Source organism: Pelecanus crispus, chromosome 2, assembly GCF_030463565.1.
Source record: "Pelecanus crispus isolate bPelCri1 chromosome 2, bPelCri1.pri, whole genome shotgun sequence".
Lineage (NCBI taxonomy): Eukaryota > Metazoa > Chordata > Aves > Pelecaniformes > Pelecanidae > Pelecanus > Pelecanus crispus.
In genome coordinates this window covers 93998075-94019653 of record NC_134644.1, presented here as the reverse complement: position 1 = coordinate 94019653, position 21579 = coordinate 93998075, and the positions used below count along the sequence as shown (strand labels likewise).

The following is a 21579-nucleotide window of genomic DNA, read 5'->3' as shown; positions in this document are numbered from 1 at the left end:
CGGTGCATACCCTGTGGGCGGGCCTCCTCCGATCACCGCTCTTACAAACCTTTTTAATGGAAAACTGATCAGAGACTCATGGCTTGTGGGTTTCTTTGGGGTGGTGGTTTTTTTTTTTTTTTTTGCTTTTAAACCACAAAACCATGCTGCTATCCCAACACCACATGCTACAAACCTCTCATCATTCCTCTCTCCCTCCCCTGAACGCATGGGCAAATTTCACCTAGATTAGATTGAGGCTAATGATCAGAAAGTTCTGGATGTTATTCCTCTCCAACCTATAAACCCAGAGAGGTCCATGGACAACCATCTGTGAAGGATCATTTGGAAATACAAACCCAGTGGGCTTTGAAGTTTTGCTATGTGAAAGGCTGCTCTCCTGTGATTCTTAGGGGTTTGCAAATGGACCAAGATTGCCCTAGAGCAGCAACTGTAATTAATTTAGCACCATATACTGAAAGCAAAAGGTATTTGAAACTAGCCTTTTTCTTCTTCTCTGGAATACTTTAATATATTACAAATCTTCAGTTCGTAAATGCTTGAAATCTTTTTAATTAGCCAGTGCCTTTCACCTTTGGAGAAGCACATTCATATCCTAGTACTTCAGAGAAGTAAAGTTGACATAAAAATACATTTTAAATAGTTGTTATTGAAAGCATTCACTGATCCTCTTCAAAGAAGACATAACATTGGTATTGCGGCAAAACTACCTATTAATTGCACAATTTTTGTTTGTTTGTTTGCCTTGTAAGCCTACCTCACTGTTACTAGCTCTGTCTCATACTGGGCACTGAAAATCAATTTTAAGGTAAACCTAGCAGAGCAGCATAAGGAAGTTTACATGGAATATGACACATTTTCTCTTCTTAAATCAGTATCATATTTTCTCCCTTAATAATTCAAGTGAGAGGATGACATGCTTACCTGTGCACACTACACAGGCAGACACAAATCCAACACTTAGCACACAAAAACACACAGCTCAACAGAAGGGAAATTAAAAAAGGGGCTAAATTATGCTTTGCTAAGGCACCCCTCACAATACTTTTTTTTTTTTTAAAAAAAAAAACAAACCCTGTCACTTTATAGTCCTGATGTACCCTGAATACCTGGATTTCTTGCTCCTCGAAAGACAAAGATGACAAACCTTACTATCAATTTCACTGCTCCCCAGAGCAGACTGGATCACGTACAGCAATGCATCCGTCAGGCCATCGCACTCCCTCATTCTTCTGCGGGCCTCCTCTCCAGCAGAGCTGACATTCCTGCAAGGCAACAGCAAGGGTCACCACCTCCACAGCTCCCCTGCCCACCTCCCCTCCTGAAAGGCTCTCAACAATTAGCATACAAACACTTGGGTTTTTTTTTTTTTCCTCCTTTCATCAGTTCAGAGCTGCGAATAATGAAGACAGCTGTGAATGAGCTCAGGAAATGTAACACAGAGGGGAACAAATGGAAGTCATCAGGTCCTCCACAAGAAAGGGCTGAGAGGCCAAGCAGCATGCGCCCACCTGAGCTGGGAGACTCATGGCCTACTAAAATTTGGAGAAGGGCTGATCATTTTTCTTTCTTTCTTTTTTTTTTTTTTTAAAGTAGGTTTTGTGTTTGTGAGAAAGTGTTTTAAAAATGTGCATATTACATATAAATCAGGCTTTGAAAAGTCTAGAGGTTTTGCCAAAGAAATCTCCTAGGATTTGAAGAGCCCAGTAGTTAGGGCTCTTAACCTGAGAGAAAAATATTATCAAAGCATAACATAAAACACCTGGTATTGCTTGCTTCTCATTTTACATGAGTGTTTCCTTTTCTCTCTCATCAGAGAACATTAATGCCTCAATCTTTTCTTTATGTAGTTACTCACAAGTTGTTTTACATTGCAAAATTTAAAACCTCAGCTTACTATAATAATTATGTTCCTCAGACAGGGCCAGAGGGCCTTCTGAACACATTTATAAAAACACAATTAAAACAGAATTTACTGCATAGCATAATGTGTCATAAAGTTAAAAATATTGATATATAAAGAAACAAATATGTATGAACGAGCATCTATAAATAGAATCTATACTTGCTAACATCAAGCCTCCCTGAGAAAAACTGCATTCAAATTTGCACAGCAGTTGTGATTTGGTAATGGGTGAATTAGCAGCCTCGTGAATGGGCTAAAACTTTTCACACAGTCTCCTTTGGTAGGGAAAGACAACCCTCTGCTGAGGTGACTCATCTGTAGCTCCTCTCTCCCCATGACTAAAGTTTATACAAAGGAAGAACAGAGAAGAGCACACCAGCCCTACGTACTTAATGCCAATGTACGGAAACGGAAGGGAGGCCATTGGTCCTTTGATTGGGAAAGAAGGCAAGGCACTTTTTTCCTCTTATGCCATTTTCAATTGCCTTTGCATTAAACATGGAAAAAGGATGAGAATCCTGGGAGGGGGGAATGAATTTTAGATAGAGGAAGGTGAGAGGATTTAAGGATAGGTTTCCTTTCAATTCTTTCTTTGCTCTACCTACTTCATCCTGTTGTGCCTCCCTATCATCTCAATAAACCCCATTTCTGTTCCCCCAAAGCACCAAAGAGTTTTCCTAATCAAATATTCTTATAACTGGACAATCCCCCAGCCCCTCCAATACAGGTTCCTAATTGGTTCTGTTCCCTAAACACACGTGATTTTCCCTCTATACTTGCATCCCCACACAGTCCTAATTAGTTCTGCTCTCCCACACACAAGCTGCCCCAATTAATTCAATACTGTTCCCTTCACCTCCGCAGACAGCCCGACAAAAACCAGACAGCCCAGGAGCACTAGACTGAATTCCTTTATCTCCCTAGCACACAAATTCGTGCTTTCCATTCTCCTTGAGACTCCACAGTCACCCCACATTACACGTCAGAAGCGTCCCCTTCATAATGGCTTGCAAGTTTTGTGCTGCCTTGTTCTTCTTCTGGTCCCTGAACTCCATACCTCTTCCCCGCTCTCCCTGCTGCTATAAGAGCAGCAGATGAGGCGTCTTCCTCCAGCTCACAAGGAAGCCCTCTTCTGCCATCCCAGAACTGGGGTCTGGAGAGCGTCAACTGGAAAAAGTCTTCCATTGGCTCTCCCTTTGAAGTGCTGGAAACCTTTTGACTTCCCTTTGTGTGACAGAAATCAGAAGGTAACATTATAGAGCACGGTTTTCCCAAAACAGTGCCCGTGCCCTATATTTGCAGGGCTGGGGACTCTGCCTGCAGTGTATTTTAAGTAGACTGTCCCCTTATTAAAGGCAACAGCTCTACCTGAAATTCCTGAAAGGCAGCACATGTAGGAAAAGCAGAATCATGGATCTGAAAAGTGCATTGGGGGTGGGCAGTGAGGACAAGGGGAATTAGTAGACTTCTTTTACCTGAAATTCTACTCTCCCACCCTCCAGGAAGATAGAGATAAAAAAAGAGAAAGTAAGTTGTATCCAGCCCTGAAAGAGTAACTGCACAAATTACAACAGGATGCTGAGGAAGTGTTCTCAGCACACCATCTTTCCTTGCACCACTATAAAAAAAAAAGCTGAAATATTACTGAATCCTTTCAAATAGAACTAGATGTAACAGCCTGTACTAATATTATGTGTCCAGGCTTCTTCATTTTCTGCAGTTACATGAGTGCAAGCTTTCAGAATACATAGACTTAGACATTGGTAGAAACAGAGAGATACATTCTCCCTGATCTTTTCATTGAGGTGATTTCTCCTCTCTAGCATGGCCAAATCCATGTCACCTTAACTCTCCAGAGCCTGCATAGACTGGCAGCCTCTCAGCTCCTCTCCAAGTTTGCCAGAAACTCTTCCTCACCATGACAAGAATGCAGACAACCTTACAGTTCCTGAGCTGCGAGCTGTCTGCCTCCTTCATTTCCAGCCAAACAAAGAAGATGAGGCCTTTATACAAAGTAATACAGACACACTAGGGGCACATCTTGCACACAAAATGCATTTCTTTGCCCTGTGTGGAGGAGCTGGAGGAGCTGTCAAGTTCAGTTCTTCTGTTTATCATCCTTCCTCATTACGCTCCAGTTGCTTCTGTAATCAAAGGGTGGATATACGGAATTCCCATGATTGCTTTCCCTTTTCTTTTAAAAGTCTGTCTAGTTTCTGCACTGACTCATAGCTACTACAGCCCTCCCCAGATTTAGCATATTTGTTTACATGGGAAATAGCTTATAACTCAAGACAAATCCAAACTTCACATCAACATTTTGTCAGAAATAATAATTTGGTTATTTAAAAAGAAATACATCCCATTATCTAACTATCCCCACTTCACCTCTATTGAAGGAATCATTGTTAACTGAGATCTTTCACAGAAGGTCTCTAACACCACCATGTTCAGGCTATGTAGTTCTGCGAAAGAGAAGCAAGTTCCAGATTACTTGAGATGTCAGAGAAAACACGTTGCCATCCTAATTTTCTTATTTCTCGTTGTTAACTCGAACAAGCTGTACTGTCAGTGTGACAGGGAGGAAGACATCATTTGTCATTTGTGAATTTACAGGCCACTGTGCAAACCTTAAACTGGAGCATTTGTAGTATCTACTGTTGGTAAAATGTCCCACTAAGTAAGCACATATTTCTCCAGTGTCAGTCTCCGAAGAAGGGAAACCACGTTTTCTGGATTTTTAAACAGATGTGGAGATACAATGCACAGTTTTTCAGGAAAAAAACTTTCCCATCGTAAAGGCAAGCATCAGCTTGATTGCCTGGTAAATTTTGATACTTGGTGGAAACTCTACTCACAGGGTATATGTGAGGTATAGGCTGGCATTTTGAATCTAACAGGACAAGGAGTCCTTTATACCTCCATAAATCAGTAGAATTAATTTCAAATGAAATCCAGTCAGACAGGAATTCCAAGAATACAGACTGCTGAAGAGTAACTCTTGGTTTAGTCAGAAGGTCCCACTCAGACCCCCAAAAAACAGCTAACGTAAACAGCTGCTTCTCAGGAGAGGAACCTCAAGAACAGATAGTCAGAACAAGAGCTCAGACCCATGGCTCATCAAATTGCTGGTTTCTGAACAAATGGCAGACCGATTTTGCTAATAATCTAGGAATGGCAAGAGGACTACAATAATCCAGCTTCAGTTTTATGGGAGGATGTGTCACAGCTATCTTGTCATCACCTGATAACTAACAGCAGGCATGATCCTCCAAACATACATAAGGGGTGTCAATCCAATGCTCTATGGATATGAAGTGTGTGGTATAAAGGAATGCACTCCAGTTGGTGGCTGGTCATGAGCGGTGTACCCCAGGGCTCGGTTTTGGGGCCAGCCTTGTTTAATATCTTTATCAATGATGTAGATGAGGGGATTGAGTGCACCCTCAGTAAGTTTGCAGATGACACCAAACTGGGTGGGAGTGTCGATCTGCTGAAGGGTAGGATGGCCCTGCAGAGGGACCTGGACAGGCTGGACCGATGGGCCGAGGTCAGCTGGATGAGGTTTAACAAGGCCAAGTGCTGGGTCCTGCACTTCGGGCACAACAGCACCATGCAGCGCTACAGGCTTGGGGAAGAGTGGCTGGAAAGCTGCCTGGCCGAAAAGGACCTGGGGATGTTGGTCGACAGCTGGCTGAACATGCGCCAGCAGTGTGCCCAGGTGGCCAAGAAGGCCAACAGCATCCTGGCTTGTATCAGGAATAGTGTGGCCAGCAGGAGCAGGGAGGTGATTGTCCCCCTGTACTCGGCACTGGTGAGGCCGCACCTGGAATCCTGTGTCCAGTTTTGGGCCCCTCAATACAAGAAAGACATTGAGGTGCTGGAGCATGTTCAAAGAAGGACAATGAAGCTGGTGAAGGGTCTGGAGCACAGGCCTTATGAGGAGCGGCTGAGGGAACTGGGATTGTTCATTCTGGAGAAGAGGAGGCTGAGGGGAGACCTTATCGCTCTCTACAACTACCTGAAAGGAGGTTGTAGTGAGGTGGGTGTTGGTCTCTTCTCCCAAGTAACAAGCAATAGGACGAGAGGAAATGGGCCTAAGCTGCGCCAGGGGAGGTTTAGATTGGATATTAGGAAAAATTTCTTCACGGAAAGGGTAGTCAAGCATTGGAACAGGCTGCCCAGAGAGGTGGTAGAGTCACCATCCCTGGAGGTGTTCAAAAAACAGGTATATGTGGCACTTGGGGACATGGTTTAGTCTAGTCTACCCTTAATTGGTTTAGTGTGGACTTGGTAATGTTAGGTTCATGGTTGGACTGGATGATCTTAAAGGTCTTTTCTAACCTAAATGATTCTACGATTCTATTCTATGATTCTATGATTCACTGTGCAACACATACCTGATCCCTGTCAACCCTGGCACTTACCTCAGTTATTCAATATAATTGGTGGGATTTGAGGTAGGGGAAGATGGGCGGTGCCAAGTAATTTCTTTCTCCTTTAGGATCATTTTCCATACGCTCATACAAACTGTGGGAGGTTTCAAGCAATATTCTTATGACTCTAGCATAACTAAGTTCACCTGCCTTATCCAGGGGAGGGACGTTGAATTCTATGGAAAGATCATCCAGAAAGCCAGTGTGCTGAGAGACATGCCCTCTGGATATGGGGATATTTAGCAAGCTGTTGACATTGCTCCCAGTGGCAGTTCTCCAAATCTCAAAGACAGAATTAAAGTATCTACAGAAGCAACTGTCCTCCTTGAGTATGCTCACGTCACATCAAGTAGTATCACCTTTCCTGTACAAGCTACAGGTCTGCAGATTGCAGATCTCACTGCAGTCATGTAGGATAATCGTTGAGAATAAATAATCTGTATTTAGTAAAGATGAAATTGAGATGGGTCTTCCTCAAGACCCCATGGTAAAAAGAGAAAGCATGTTTAATATCTAGTATATGTAACATTCTTGCTATGGACTGATGCAATATAAGAAAGGACAGACACAGGAAGGACAATAACCTAAACCAGTTGGAACACAGAAGTTATCTTTGGTATGAAACCTCATATACGTCCGAAGTATACCTTTATTCCAAAAAGTTTTGTGTAAGAGGGACTAATCATAATAGCCTCAATCTTTTTCATCCTTCTGCTTGTTATAAAGCCACCAAAAAGAGATTTTTCACAGAAAGGGGGCAAAGTTCATAGAAACCAAGAATTCAGAAAACTCCAGTAATGTTGCAGGAACCACGTTTATGTTTCCCTGAGGATACCTAGCAAGGCAAAAGCCCTCAGGAGAATACTGAATAACCAAGTTGCAACTGATGCAATAAATACTCATCTTTAAAACACATACATAAAAAAAACCCCAGCCTGATACTGGCCTCCTCTACATGTGCTCTCTTATACGCTGCCTATTTTCATTTCTGTCTGGTTGGCTAAGCATTCTCCTTCAGGGACAGAGCCTTGTCTCGGTGGCAAGCTGGCATCCCCAGTCCCATCACGGGCTGCAGTGAGTGGTGATGATTCTCTGAGTTGGTCTGCAATGTAGCAGATGATCACGTAAGAGCTATTAGTTTTTCTGTGTACTGCCAGCTGTTTCTATAAGCATTCAGGCTCTTTGCTGAAAGGGTCTAATATAGTAACACACAGAGCAAAAAGAAGCAACCAGCACCGTGCACATATCCACCAAGTGTGCTCACAGTCATCAGCAGTCCCTTGACAGCTATACAATTTTAAGGGTTTTTTATAATGGAGTAGACCTTGAGTCACATTGGCTTATCTGTAAGTATTCAGTGCAGCCTTTGGACATACAGTAAATAGATTAGCTGTAGTAGTTACCGTTACTACTGCAACTTTTAGACAAATTCTAATTTTTTATCATTATTTGTACACTAAGACTTCTTTTAATCATCCCTTACTGCTGAAAACTAAACCAGCTGATAAGACTAGTTATTTCTCAGACAACATACAAATTTAAACAAGGCAGTGAGACAAAAAATAAGAAAACACAAGATGGTTCATCTTCGTTATTATGAGTTTCTAAGTGTTAGGCTTTTAGTGACTACAAAATCAGCTTATTGTTTGGAAGTAATAAAAAATTAAAATAGATTTTTGAGTCACTGCCACAGATCCTCCCTGCTATTTTTCCCCAATTTGAATGACAGTTCAATGCAGTAGTAGCAAGATTAGCAAGATTTCTTCTTGCTAAATGTTCTTAGTACCAGTTATAGCCTTCTTTAGATAAGTTGGTCTTCAGAGGAGTAAAAATTTATCAATCCTGCATGTGCATTAATAACAACACAGGTTTTGGGTCAAATTCTCTCTTATTAATTATAATAGCTCAACTGTAATTAAAGAAGCAAGACCATTTTATATCAAGGAATTTGGCCCCAAATCTTTAACTCTTAGGTATTCATTTCACTTTAAAAATATATTTTGCAATTAGACAGACATCTGACAGTCTAATGTGGATACAGTTTTGGTTATTAACCTTTCTATCAAATGCTATGACAATGTGATTTAGCTTTGATTATTCAGCTGTACCTTTCATTTTCAAAACATCAGAGCAATTAGACTACCAAGTAAAGCACTCAACAGGTAACTTTTGCTGCTGTGCTTCTGCATGTCCAATCCTTAGCCTAAATGAACCGTTTTTAATGACCTCTCTGCGTGATCTGTGAATCAATTGACTTCTAACATCATTTTGGGGTATTTTGATATGTTTTGAAGAGATACATGGTAGAAAAAGAAAATAAACTGTCATAAACATCTTAAAAGAAATTGTCTCCCTAAAACAAAATAAACAAAATTTTATGGCATAAAATATTTTTGGTAAGGGTTCATGGTATAATGAACCATAGCCTCATCTCTAAGAAACAAATCATATTTCTAACTCCCCTTCCCCCTCCCCCTTTTGCTATGTGTTTTAATTTGAAGTGCAACTTCTATTTAAATACTGTAGACAGAATTACATATAGTATATTCTGCAAATATTTTAAATTATGGTATAAAAAAATACCATCTGCAGAAAATTTCTGATTTGATATTTTATTTCTCTGGCATGTAGTGTCTGGCTGCATGAAAATCGTTGCACTCATCAATGCTCAGCTGTTTATCCCTATACCGCTTTGAATGCACTACCTGCAGGAGGTGAAAGTCAGTTTGACCAGAGTGTTCATTCAGCTGGCAAGAGATGAAATATAGTGTCACTTACTGCCCTTGGGAAGAAGCTGCGGCGGTGCAGACTCTGAAGGTCATAATGGGAACAGTTTAAAGATGTCAATGTGAAGACATTTTTCTCCATTTGGAATTGTAACATTTCCAACTCGATTCTTCCCCAGAATTGAATAAGATGCTTTGAACACTAATGGAGCTCTAAATGTGTTAAAGACGTATTGCACACAAGCACAGTATGGTGTGGTGCGGTGCGGTGTGGTGTGGTGGCCCCGGCCAGCAGCCAAGCACCACACAGCTGCTCACTCATGCCCAGAGACTGCAGCAAATCTAGAGATGAGGAAAAGCAGACTTCTATTTTCAGTAGAGTCTTTCCTTTTTCCTCCTTATCTGGGGGAACACGATAGACTGGCAAATCCTATGACTTTCAAACGGTTGCCTTTTCCACTGAGAAGCACAAGGTTGTATGAATTTAAATGAGAAGGTATCAGGTATAATTCAACCATTGCTTTTGCTTCACCACACATTGTACTCAGCCAGAGGCACTCTGCAGATCTTGGGAGGCCACCATTTGAATCCCTAATGGTAGCGTCCGAACTGTTCACTGTTACCTGACTGCTCCATAACCACGGTATACAGCCTCTCACTTTAAACCACCTTGGTATCTCAGGACTGGAAGAATGTAAATACAACGTGTTGAAAAATGCTATAAGCTATAGCAAACCATAATAAATTACAGAAGTAGTGGACATAGGAATAAATAAGATATGCTGGGGAAGTCAAAAGGGCTGACTCACAATCCTACCTTTGCACTTTGAAGATGAAAAGCATAAGCAATAAGCATGTTAGATAAGGGACAGATTGATTGATAGTCTTTATTTCACTTTTCAAGACTTTTGACAAGATCTCTTAACAAACGCACTTTAATGAGAATAAGCAACCATGGGAAGATGGATAGATAATTGTTAAAATATGGGAAATAAATGGTCAGTTCTGACAATGGAGGGTGGTCACCAGTGGAGTGATTTATTCATAACCTGTTGGGAACAGGAGATGAACAATGAAATGAAAGTTTGCTGAGACACTAAGTTATTCAGAGTATTAAGCTAAGTGCTAACAGGGAAGTACTGCAGGAGTTTAAAATTAATGTACACAAACATAAAGTGATGTACATGAGAAAAAAAATCCCATATATTCCTGATTTTACTTACAATATCTTGGGCTCAGAACTGACCATTGAAGCCTCAGAATTATAACAAACATCCATGAAGAGATAGCTCAGTACTCAACAGCAGCCACATGAGCAAAACGGACTGTAAGGGATATAAGGCAAGCAACATAAACTAAACCAGAGTATACCACTGTATGCAACATCCTTATTATGGTGTGCAATTCTGATCCCCTCATCTCACAAAATGATACAGCAGAACTGGAAAAGATTCGGACGAGGGGTACACACTTCCACATCAGGAACAATTTAGTAAGCCAGAACCCAGCAGGTTGAAAGAGTGACAGATAACGCAAGTGGGAGAATATACTAAAAATTTATGAAATCATTATGGTCATGGAGAAGGTGCATAGAAATCGACTTTTCATTTCAGTTGAAAACTGTGTGTCACCAGATTGAACCAGACAAGGAAGGCTTAAAACAAAAAAACAGTTGGTAGTTGAGTGAAGTTGAGGTGTAGACGTCCTGCCCAAAAGAAGCTGTGGCTGACAAAAGTATATATGGGCTCAAAGGAAGTCAAGTTCACGGAAGAGAAATCTATTAAGAGTTATTAAAACCAAAGAAATCACATCTGTTTCAGGAAGACTGGAAGCCAGCAAGAGGTTGGTAGGGCAAAGAGGATAAGCGAACCTGAAAAGGTACCGGCCTCACAAATCCAGAATCCTGGATTTAAACCTGAAAACTGCTTTGGGTCTCTTCTTTTGATCTTTATGTACAAATGAAACACGGAGGTGTCATTCAGTCTCCCAGAGAGAACGGGCAATCTGAACAGCTGTCGAACAGCTGGAGAAGAAAGAGGAGATGTGCAGCATTTCAGCAATGGCTTCTGAATCAGCACTCAGAGCTGATGGTCTGAGAGACACACACTTCCTAACTTTTGTTAAAAGATATTACGTAGAGTAATAAAGACAGCTAGCTATTAAAGAAGAAAGGATGTGGACAGCCCAGAGGGATTTCTGGTCCCCCGCTGCTAGTACTGGAAGAAACGGAGGTGCGCCTGCAAGGCACAGTAGAGCAGCCAGTGAAGACATGGAAGCTGGCTCTGAAAGAGCTACCAGACTACCGCTGCCGGCTCTCACCAGCTGCTCATTGACTGCTTCTCCACACGGCTGACCAGCTTAGCGCAAACACTGGTACAGCAGTGTCGTTCCTCGCACCCGAACTAACCGTTCCAGCATTAGCACTTCTGTCCTACAGAATTTCTTGCCAGAGGACACCGAAGCTTTTAATGTTCGCATGGACCCAAAAGCAACAGGACAAATTCGTAGAGAAGGATGCCACTGAGGCATCACCCCCCATGCCAGCTCCCAGAGAAACACCTACATGGCCGGTGGGAGCATACCCTGAGGAAGTATTACTGGTCTGATTTCTTCTTCCCTGGCCATCCACGCTAGTCACCGCGAAAACTCAAAAATATTGTCAGATGCTTCAGTATTGTAAAGTAGTCTCTCCTGTTTTTTCATTTTTCTGCTCAGTTGTTATCTTATTCAGAACAAAACCATTGATCAGTCATAAACAGTTTTCAATTAATCTCATTCTACCTATTATTTATCAGATTATTTTCCTCAAATGCTTACCAACTGGTCTGTTTTGATGTTCTTAATTGCCTTCCTCTACATTAACTGTTCAAGCAATTTCTAAAGTATTAAAATTCAGGTTATTTGTTCATCATTTCTATGTCTACTTTTCTCCTCCACTGAAAGATGAAGTCTGTATTTGTCCTGTTTAGTCCTGTGGGAAAGTCTCTGTCTTGCATGAGCTGCACTAGCAAAAATACTTTCACGAGAAAAAAAATATTCTCCTTTTTATTTTTTGTAGACTATATTCTCAGGAAAAACTTGGCATTACAACTGCATTCATAAGAACAATTGAAAAGAAGCTGGCAAGATGCTTTAGAGTTCAGAATAAGCATCAAAGAAATACACTATCTGTAAAAGACAGTAATTTACGAAGTGTTTAAGAATATTATTCTGTTTATCAGCACGCTTTACACTGCTGAGATCACTTTATAAAATCCTTTGGATGTTACGTCTCTCAAATAATTTTAATTTTTTAGCATTTGTAAAGAAAAAAAATCACTCTCCTTCAGCCAAAATTTTAACATACACAACAGCTGGGGAAAAAAGATTTTCTTTCATACCTTCAACTTTTGAAAAGGAATTTACCCAACTTCACATAGTGTGTTAAATTTCTTGCATCCTCTGATGTATTTGACTTTGTTTTAGCTTAAGAACAACTAGTATTAACAAATGAAAACAAAACCTCTTGGTTTTGACAGTTCTTTCCCCTTGACTTATTCCCAGCATAGCTCATGTGCTTTTCAGGGATACACACGAGCCTCTTTTCTGGACACTCAGAAATATTCTGAACACCTGAGTTCATTATGATAAAAGTGCAACTTCAGAATCCAACATGGGGCCAAAATGCATTCCTGACCTGCTTCCAGGTTTTACCCTAAATTGTTTAGTGCTAGCAGGCACGTCCTAGCTACAGAAGATATATTTGTCTCTAGAGTAATAGGAAAGGACCAGACCATCACATAAAATCAACAATTAAAAATAAGCATGACACTTTTCCAAATGGAGTAGTTTGCTTATTACTCCCAAACAAAAAAATCCGTGAAAAAGTTTCACAAGTATAGTTTTTGGAATCAAGAAAAGACCCACACCAAACCCCACAGAAAACAGGCTTTTTTTGAGGTTTATTTGTTAAACATCCTGCTTTCTTAAAGGACTCGTTTGTGCATCCCTTCTTCCCTCTGTCAAGAAATTATGAACCCAGGAGGGCCTGAGAGTTTGTACTCTCTGGAGTCATCCTCTGTTCCATTTTAATAAGGCACTTAGAATCTGGTCTCCAGCATGCTCAGAAGTCTTCGCTGAAAGAATATGGCTGTGCTACTCCACAGAAGCAAAAAATGAAAGCGACTTGAAGTCTAATACCTGCATTTAAACTTTCTCAGTCATTTGACTGTCTTAGATTCCAGTGAGTCTCAAATGCTGTCCATACATTCTCTTAATTATCGATTATAAAATAAAAAAGTGTTTTAATTAGTAAATTATAGTTCTCTGTCTTGCTGGTGTTATTACTTTGGTCTCCTTTTTTGTTCATATGTACAGTTGAAACACCTAGGAGTCAGTCAGTCTCCCAGACAAAACAGGCAGTTTAAATATCCAGTGTATAGCCTGTTACAGGGAAGAAAGTCCATATGCCAAATACATCCATTGGCCATGTATTTGACGGACCTCCTAGAGCTTTAGTCCCACAAATTCAGTTGAGAGCAACCAAGCTTGTGCAGTAAAAAGCCCAGTGCCACAACTGTCAAATTCCTTCTACAAGACGATGCAAAAAGATGAATCTGTGATTCAGGTATAAAACCAGTAATTTTACAGTCAACTGGGCAGACAATTACATTCCCAAACAAGTAGACACTCTGAAATGGAGGCGAGCTAAAATGAGATCTCCTAGTTTGATGATATACAGATGTGAGTGCGTGTCTATGCAAACCCAAAAGCTGTATCTTAAAAAAAAGAAAAAGAAAACCAGAGCTTATTTCATACATATTAACTCAGAATAGCATCTGTATGACAACAAACTAGTTTAAATCTTGGGACAGGATCTCATGACACTGTCACTTTGGTTTCTCACTCTGTGTTAGACAAGCATTCTACTTGGGCTAGATGACAATTCAGATGTGACTTTCTAGTTGTACAAATATGAGAATAAATCATGCCATTACAGATGCATGCTGGGTTCCATTTCCACATAAGATTCTATTTTTTGTGTTCTAATTTTCACTTTTCCAGTTGTTACGCTGGTTTTTAAATTGACACTGTTGTCACTAAACCAAAACAAAGAGTTTTGGATCAGGTATTACAACATACTGCATATTCCTCTCATATACTTTGGTAGGCACCTAAGCTTAGTAAGTCTGTTTGCATGTGCCCTTGCGTTTGGAACATTTTAAAGTATTATGAGTAATGTGCTTCTTCTCATGTCTTAGAAATTAAAATATTGGGAAGTTATACAGTTCTTTTGCTTTGGTTTTAGAATAAAGTGAAAAAGATAATCACCAAAATCAGACCATAAACAATGTAAATAGTTATATTTAGCAGAGTTACCAGTTTGAAAATCCTATGAATAAAGATTAGATTCCGGAAAGAAATATATGACTTGCAATAAGCAATCCTACCAACCTGAAGGAACAAACAAATAGGACTGTGATTGCTTAAGATGACTCCCCTAGCCTACAAAGCAATCTCCCTGTCACATCTGAGTTTCAAGTGCCTTCCTGCATCTATTTTACAGTGTTGAAAAAACATTATCAGTGCAGAGCCTTGAGAAGAAAGGATGGTAAATCAGCTTTGGTTGTTGACTAATCAGATGAGCACAATTAATTACAACACCAATCAGTTCATTAGATTATTAGGTTCATCTCTTTCTGATCAGCTACTTAGAAATTTTAATACAGAGGATAAGAAGTCACAGAGTAGAACACTCATTAGAATATTAGAAAGTATGAAACGCTACTCTGAATGAAACAAATGAAGTTACACTATAGCATAAAAAAGCAGAAGTCAAGTGCTTTTCAACTGTGTGTATACTGATACTCTCAGTGAACTGACTGCTATGGATATTTCTCTGGCTGGAGTCTCCCTCCAAACCCGAGCGGCGTCTTTCTAAAAATCCTTAGAAATGCTGTCTTACATCTCATTTCTCCCTGTTCCTAGTCTAGACCTGTTACTAGTCATTAGTTCTACCTTTTGTTTTACTGTCATTACCCACACGCTCTATATTACCAGCACTTCCTTCACAATTTTCAGTTAGGCATCTGAAAATTCATTTATTATTTGCTCATGTTATTTCTTTCTAGTCACATAATTCATTATTACGACACCGTTCCTGTGAAATTGCATCTTACTATTTCTAGAACAATCTCTCCCCTCAATTTTCTTATTTTTATGTTTAACTCCATTAGAAACATCAAGGTATCTATGCTGCTTCCCCCTAATAACCTCTCACAGTGTTATGATTTTTTAAGCTAAACACCTTTAAAAAAGTCTCATTATCATAAATTGGCTAATTGTAAAAAAAAAAAATGTGATGCTTAATAAATTATAATTCTTATGCGTTGGCTAAATGCGCCTTCAGCATAAGAAATAAATATGTATGTTCGTGTCCTATTTTCATGACAGTTAACCTGAAATTGCCAGAGTGTGTGTCCTACCTCAGATTATGTCACTTCATCATATCTCCAAACGGCTTTATGTGCATACTGAGAGATGATGAAAGAACTGACCCTCTAGCGTGCCCTTCAGCCTAATGAGTCATTTTGCATCACTGCTGCTTGAAATAACCTGTAAAAAAAGAAGGGAATCACTCTACCACAACCCTACTTATCCCCAGCTAGTCCATGCCATATGAAACGATGAACAAACGCTCTCTGCTACTCGCGCTACTGTCAATGCTCTCTACCCTTTGGCTTATACCCCAGGGATGGTGTCTGACAACTCAGCTCTTCTGCCGAAACAAACCTCTTCCAAAACCCTCCACTGCCCTGTCTCAGTGCCCAACTCTGTTGTATGTCACAGTAATTGCTTAGGGGGCAGAAATTACTTATTGTCAGAGATTTCATTTTTCCCTTTCCATTTTAACACATGCCCTTTGAGTCAATTAACTCTCTCCTGTGCAACTAAACACCAAATTCAAACTTCCCATTGGTGCCTCAAGATGCTCATGAAACTCTTGCATGAATTGCAGCCTCCCTTCTTCCACTTTGCCATTTGCTTTGCCATGAAATGTACTATTATGCTTGCCTTCAGATATTTTATCCTCCCATCTGCAAATGTATACATTTAGCATGTTACTTGTACTTGCTTCATCCTGATTCCTCCTATAGATTGAACCAAAGCACTTGTATGCAGTGAGAGGACACCCGCTCCCATCCTTTCCCCCCCCCAAAAATGGCTTTGCAGTAGCTGTGTGTATCTGACTGAGTAAAGGCTTCTGCAGAATCATTGTGTTCTTTATCTCATGATCACTTTTGTGCATTCCATTTCCATCAAGTCTCACCTTAAACAAGGGCTTTACTATATCTTCTTTGGGCCAAGGGGCAGTGTTTTTGTGTTCTAAAAACCCACGACTGACCAACAACAAAAGAGCGGGGGGAGAATTATGCAAACTGAACCACCAGACAAAGTTGAGAGCTGTTTTCAAGTACAAAGTTACTGATGCGGTGGCAAACTTCAGCCCCAATCTCTCGATAATTATTCCTACACTAAGGGATTTCTGCAGTTGTGATTATTCTTTAGTTGACAGATAAGCGTTCCCTGAGTGACAGATACTCAGCACTATCAGACTTGCTCCCATGTGACCTGCTTTTACAACACACCCCGTGTACAAACCTCTAACACAGTGCTTTGACTGTAGTGGCATTATGCCTGGGAAGAGTTTCATCCTTTGTATGCTTTCTGTGCCAGTCACAGACCAAATTAGCAAAAAGATAATTACAGCTTATAAAGGTGTCTGTTCTTTTATGAACAAACACTCATTCTAATTTTGTAATTATTATTTTACCATTCTCAGTTAATTGTCAGTTACTCAACAACATAGCTTCCTCCGGCACAGTGCAAACACAATTCCCAGAATTACAGTAAAATTTCCTGTATTAGGTATAAAAGAGTGCAATTTAATACAACTTTAGGAAGCTCAGCACTTACAGAATCATAGAGTCATTTAGGTTGGAAAAGACCTTTAAGATCATCCAGTCCAACCATTAACCTAACACTACCAAGCTTATTCCCCAGCTCAGAGCTGATTTCCATTGCCAGATATTGCTGAAATAAATATGCTAATACCAAATACTAGTGGATTTTTTTTTCCTTCCTGAACAGGTGGCTCTGATAAAATGACACTCCATCAAGATGATATCTGCATGAATCAAGTATCGGTAATGTTCCAGTTCCTTGTGCTTGAGTTATCTTTCTGCCCAGAGCAGGAGGGATACAGAAGGCTCACGTGATCGTAACTGATAAACTACCTGTCTGTTTTGCGCGAGATGATTCATTTATGGACGCTGCACTGAGAAAGGCAGAATTACCCTGCAATTTATTAATTATGATTAAAATCATTCCTACCACTTCTGTATTATTTGATTTTCCTCATTTTTTTATATACCTACCTACTCACCTACCAGCTTTACATACCAGTGCCCACAGCCCAGGACCCCCCTGCAGCCGAGCCCGGAGCCCTGTCCCTGCCCCAGAGATGCTGCAGCAGTGCTGGTCCCCAGCCCTGTTTCTGGCTCACTGCCTGGATTTCCTGCCTCGACCTTGGACCTGGCTTGCTCCCCTGCTGTCGCCTGATGCTCCCTGGAGTGCCAGCAGGACCCACTGCTGTCCCCCCCAGCTCTGCTCCCCTGCTGTCGCCTGATGCTCCCCGGAGTGCCAACAGGACCCACTGCTGTCCCCCCCAGCTCTGCTCCCCTGGCTGAGCTGTGCCTGTCCCCATCGCAGCCACCCTCAGCTCCCGTCTCGTCCACCCCAGGGAGCAGCCCTGCTCCTGCCGCTCCCTGACACAATTCGTTAGGTAGCTGACTCCCTCAAATCTGCTATACTGGTCTTGATACGCCTTCTCTTTCCACTCCTAAAGCCACTGAAGACTGAGTACCACTTTTGGTTAAAGGTCTATTATTCTGAACGTTAAGACCTGCATGCTTAACTGGACTATGCTGAAATTCATTGGCCTCCACAAGTGCAAAGGATATGGTCTCCACCTGAGATGCCCTGATTCTCAGCAACTCAATAAACTAAAAGCCATATAGCCATGCCCTATTTAAAATCAGCTCTTGTTATAATTTTATGTATGCACACACAGGAGGGTCACATCAGTCCTGAATTTTCCTCCCCATCCTGTGGATTCTGTTCCACGGGATGTTATGCCACTGAGGGCCCTCCACCACCCTCCCCTGCCATGTGAGATACAGGCATTGGAGGGGCCTCAGCTGAGGATCAACCTCTCCTCCTCCCCGCACTGTAATCAGGACCAGACGACGACTCGGGCTTTGCTGGGTACAAGCGCTTCTCCCTGCATCCTTGGATGCCAGCAGCAGGTAAGCGTCCCTCTGAGCGCAGCTCTGGGAACAGACTTCTTAGCTGCGTGAGACCACACCAGCGCTTAGGTGAAGGGAAGAGCTGTACACCCAGGCTCCAGAAACACACACTGCCACCGATGGATGCCACCGAACACACCAGGGACACGCAGGCACTGTACGGACTCTTCTGCTGGCGGAAGTTTACGGAAAATTTATTTGAATTTCATATGCAGTATTTATCCTGCACTAACTGCCTCTGGGGACAAGTGGTCTACCCTGACAGTATTCACAGGGAGAATTACTAAGAAACAGCTATTCTGCAGTTCTTTGCTTTCTGCTCTTCCACTTTGAAGACAAATCCCTTAAGACAAAACTGTTGGTTATAACACCCAAGTTGTAACCCATACTCAGCTTCAATTTAATCTTTAAGCCTACTTCTCACCAACCATATCTGCACACTTGCCTGATCATTTTACCTAAAAAGTTGCCCTCGGCATCATGGCATTAAGCCATGCAACACCACTGTCGTCAATGTCATCCGCTCTCCGAGGATCTCCGTGGAAAGCATCACCCTGGCAGATGGAAAACACGAACCTCGGTGTTTACCCACACCTTTTGTGGCTGTGCCGGGCTGCTCCAACTACTGCCTCTGCCGGCTGGCAGTACTGCTGTGATGACTGCAGCCAAAGCCACTCAAATGCATGTAGGTGAATGCTGGAATTTCAATCTGCGCAATGAAATCTTTTCTCAGAAAATGCCTAATTACACTGAGCTGTTTAACATTTATAATTCAGAAGGCAAAATCTCATACAATTGCATTTGCTATTTGCTATAGCCTCTTACAGTAATAATGTCACAACATTCAGTATGCCTCCCTCCCTCTTTCCCCAGTAAGTTGCTTTAGACCACCATTTAGGTCTTCAATTTACACATTTATAACCCAAACCCCATTCGAAGAGTGGCATTACAACCTGCCCCAGAAGATTCAGGCAGCCTGTCATACTGTAAACTTGCTTTAGAAATCTACCCTGTTAACTGAACGAAGCATGACAGCAAAAAAACCCCGCGGTGCCAGAGAAGTTGATTGCTACTATTAATACCCAGAAACAGCAGCAGTAACAAGCATAAACTCTGAAACTACTTCAAAGATCAAGTGCAACCAACTTTGTTTATTTAGCACAAGGATGAAGTCACTCTGAAATAAACAGCAAAGAGTTCTGGAAACAGTTCAGTATACAAGTCCAGAGAACTCTAGAAAAATATGGAGGTATCAGTGAGATAGGAAACCAACACCTAAATGTTCCAAAGTCATATTAGTTAGGAAAATTAATTAAAGAAAAATCCACTGAGTTTCCCCTACCTCCATTCCTTCAAAAATGTAATATTAATATTTTGCATAGAATTTTGAAGTTTTATCTCAATTTTGAGGGGATTTAATTGATTTTAGAGACTTGCAGATGGCACTTTAGACACTGTGCATATAACAGTCCATACTTTTCTCTGACTGCAATTTCATCTTGATGAAAAAATTTTGAACAGCAGCTTGTAACTGCAATTCTGAGATTGTCAGTGCTCTTTTCATCATAAACACGCATTTGAAAAAGCGGTAGTTACTAACGGACAAAAAAACCCCAGCCTTTTTCTTCCAGAAAAATTACTTCATCAGAGTCTTTCTGATCTGTTTTTTTTAATCCCACTTCTCTCTTTTTCAATGCCACACCGTATTTTTGACTTCCACTGTGTGACAGCCACCAAAGAATGAAATTTAATTAAAAGAAAAATACACATTGCTTATGGGATGAATAAAAGTTCATTCAACCAAGGCAACGCACTGCCACACAAACAAGCTGAAAATGTCCTTCTGCAAAGAGTGCATCACGCTGTCCACTCTCCCAAAGAGAAGAGCAGCCCACTCCATGGGCAGCCTGGCCCCGCTCCCCTGCCATCAGCGAGGGGGGTCTCCCCTGGGGGGCTTTGCAGCAGGAACCCCTCTCTAGCTGGGCACTTAATGCCACAGCGTAGGCAGTTTTGCCATCGAAATCAAGTAGCAGATACTTCTGGTGTGTTTCATAATGCTACCATAATACACAAACAGTACACTTCAGAATTCATTTCCAGAGAGTTTTCAGTCATTCCGCAGTCCCTTCCATTAAAATTAAGTTTTCTAGAGCGATCCCACTGCATTTATGCAATGATATTTATGCGAAGAGCAACAAGCATATCTCCCTTTACTCTATGTCTGAAAGAAATTCTTACTTTGAGAATTAAATGCCACTTAAATATCTTGTGTTCAAACTGTCTGCTGAGTGTTTCAAGTCATGGTGATTATTTAATTCTGCAGTGTGTGGAACAGTCTATTTAAATAAACATCTTATTACATATGTGCAATGTCATAACTACACATTTCAATTTAAAATCCCATCAAAATACCACTTTCTAATTCACTGAACTTTGTTTACTTTGTAAACTATTCTATTTAAAATTAGTCCTAACAAAAATTAAGAGAAACCAAATGAACACTCATTAACCTACACTACTGTAATTAAAAAAAGATGTTTCAAATATAAATCTTTCTCTAGCTGTTTGTCTGGTATTTGAAAGTAATTATACTTGCAATTGCTAATCAATTCATCATTATGAATTATAAAATCCTTTACAGAACAGTACGGTTAGAAAGTCAAGCACTGAAAGCTTAAGTAATACCCAAACTAGGTTCTGCAACTGCAATCCAACCCTCTTTTACAAAATGGTCATGATATGTTGCCTACACCGTCACTTTTCACCCCCATAGGACTCATGCCGCATCCACGGCACTGGATGGACTTATTTGATGTGAATCAGAGTTACACTATAGACCGGGTTGTTTCCTGTTAACCTGCTTGCCTCTGTCAGCAAGTACTCCATGATTTATCCAAGGGAAGAGAAATAATGTCCCTGAGAAGGGAAAGGAGATAAGGGAATTTTGTTCTCTTCCAGATTTTGTTTCAGAGCTTGCAATTTCTGCATTCCTCATTTTCTGGGGGCTTGACTTGAAACTCTGGAGTCACTCACAGAATCTCAGAAATGCTGGTTGAAAGAAATGTGTGGGAAGTTACCCAAGTCCAGCCCGCTGCCTGAGGAAGGACTATCATTAATACAAAGCAAGGTCAGTGGTTTTGTTAGAGAGCCCTGAAGACATCAAA

At 40.9% G+C, this 21579-nt stretch overlaps 1 protein-coding gene across 2 annotated transcripts in view; it reads right to left on the bottom strand.

The window, feature by feature from the left end:
• Window positions 1–21579, bottom strand: part of CTNND2 (catenin delta 2) — a 566936-nt gene that overhangs the window by 105068 nt on the left and 440289 nt on the right. For both annotated transcript variants that reach the window (XM_075728121.1, XM_075728122.1), the window contains one exon: window positions 1148–1265. In XM_075728121.1, the coding sequence (XP_075584236.1) occupies window positions 1148–1265 (118 nt within the window). The remainder of the gene's footprint in view (window positions 1–1147; window positions 1266–21579) is intronic.